Source organism: Macadamia integrifolia, chromosome 3, assembly GCF_013358625.1.
Source record: "Macadamia integrifolia cultivar HAES 741 chromosome 3, SCU_Mint_v3, whole genome shotgun sequence".
Classification (NCBI taxonomy): domain Eukaryota; kingdom Viridiplantae; phylum Streptophyta; class Magnoliopsida; order Proteales; family Proteaceae; genus Macadamia; species Macadamia integrifolia.
This window is the reverse complement of record NC_056559.1, coordinates 36727277-36729323: the sequence shown is the minus strand read 5'-3', so window position 1 is coordinate 36729323 and position 2047 is coordinate 36727277. Positions and strand designations below refer to the sequence as shown.

At 36.5% G+C, this 2047-nt stretch overlaps 1 protein-coding gene across 1 annotated transcript; it reads left to right on the top strand.

The window, feature by feature from the left end:
• LOC122074435 (probable xyloglucan endotransglucosylase/hydrolase protein 26) lies at positions 1-1654 on the top strand. The gene is made up of 4 exons (XM_042639243.1): positions 1-172; positions 790-875; positions 969-1162; positions 1246-1654. Exons 1-4 carry the CDS (start codon positions 1-3, stop codon positions 1652-1654), a joined length of 861 nt encoding a protein of 286 aa, XP_042495177.1.
• The last annotated feature ends 393 nt before the right edge of the window (positions 1655-2047 follow it).

Genomic DNA, 2047 nt, shown 5'->3' with positions numbered 1-2047 from the left:
ATGGCCAATTTAGGAGGTCTTTTCTTTGCACTTGTCATCTCTCTGATTGCACTCAATCTGAACTCTGTAGATGCCACATTTCCAGAGAATGTTTACTTTACATGGGGAGGTAATCAAGCCCAGATTACAGGTAATGGTGATGATCTTGAGCTTCTGCTAACCAATTGGTCAGGTATGTTCCTCTTATCATAATAACTATATACCAATGTCTTAATGTCATCTTCAACATTAATTGTTCATGATGGCTTTTGATTTCATATGTGACAAGACTAGAATGGCTATTGATTTCATACTGTTTCTTTCATTCTTTAGATCCTACTTTGTCCAGCACTTCAAATTGAAGAATGAAAATCAATTTAATCCTAATATGGAACTGATCCCTATTGAGTAACCAAAATGCTTAATCTACAAGTCGACTCAGACAATAATCGAAACATTTCTTGGCTGATTTCTCAGTTGAGTCACCTAAAAAATTATGTGAACTCAACTAGAGTTTTAGAATAGAGAGAAAGTTTAACCAGTTCCTCACAGGCTCAAATAAATTTGTAGTAGCATTTGATATAGATTCTGTCTTAAACCCTAGATGGCATTAGGCCACATGTGGCAAAAATGGAAGTAAAATATAATGATCCACTCCCCCCCCCCCCCCCCCCCCCTTTAAAAAAAAAAAAAAAACTGGTTATCCTGATTCCTTGAAGAATTGTCCAAAGAATATTTGAGATGCATTTGAGAAATGAACTTGGAATCTGTAATGTCATTGTGCTCAATCTCTTTCTCAGACCTTTAAAGAAATAGTCTCACTAGTTAAGGCATCATCTCCTACCCTGCTAACTATATTCCTTGGGAATTCTGCTGGCACTGTTACAGCCTACTATGTAATTAACCATATATTTTAGTATGTGAAACCCAAGTTTCATATTTTCCTCACACATGAAATCTGACTAAATTCCATTATAAATTATGTGCTATTGTCTTCAACCGGTGACAAGCATGATGAGATAGACTTTGAGTTTTTGGGTAATTCATCAGGAGAGCCTTACACTGTCCACACAAATGTCTTTGCTCAGGGTGTTGGAAGCAAAGAACAGCAATTTAAACTTTGGTTTGACCCAAATGCGGATTACCACAACTACAATATACATTGGAACACAAGTGAAATTGTGTAAGTTTACCCACTAGGACCTGTCCAAATTGTTTGTTTCACTGCTTCAAAGTCCATCACCATCATGTTTGCTCTTGTTTCAGGTGGTTTATTGATGGGCTGCCAATCCGAGCATTTCGGAACTATGAGAGTAAGGGCATTGCTTACCCAAACAAGCAAGGGATGTGGCTTTATGCCAGCTTATGGAATGCTGATAACTGGTGCACACAAGGTGGGCGTGTGAAGATTGATTGGAGCTGTGCACCTTTCAAAGCTGGATTTAGAAATTTTAGGCCAAGGGCTTGCCAATGGAATGGAGAATATAGCATCATTGAATGTGCTGCTATCACCCCTTACAACTGGTGGACATCTCCTGTTTACAGCAAGTTAAACGACAGTCAAATTGGTCAGATGAATTGGGTTAGAGACAACTACCTGATCTACAACTACTGCACTGATTATAAGAGATTCAACTGGAATATGCCCACTGAATGTTATTTAGAGGAATATTAGAAGTAAGAAAAGAATTTCTGTATTGTTTGAATCATTTTGGATCCAAAAGAGATGAATAAACTATTAGTGCCCCCTTTTGTTTGAATTATTTCTACTTACAAATGAGGAATAAATTCTCTATTATTGGCTGTATGTTCCCAACATTGTAGTTAATACTGGTAAAAAAAAATTATTTTTCATGTTGCAGATCAAATTTTTTTTTTTTAACCCTGAATTCTTGTATTAGAGACTGAAATTATATGAAAAATCATGTTCTTTTGATCCAACAGTTCTATAATGCTGGTGTATAAGTTCCATCAAAAGAGTTTCTATGCAAGCAGTGAAGTTTGTAAGAAACTGAAACTGAAGGACAAGGGTAGTGGAACTTATCTCCTTATACGATCAACAACATCG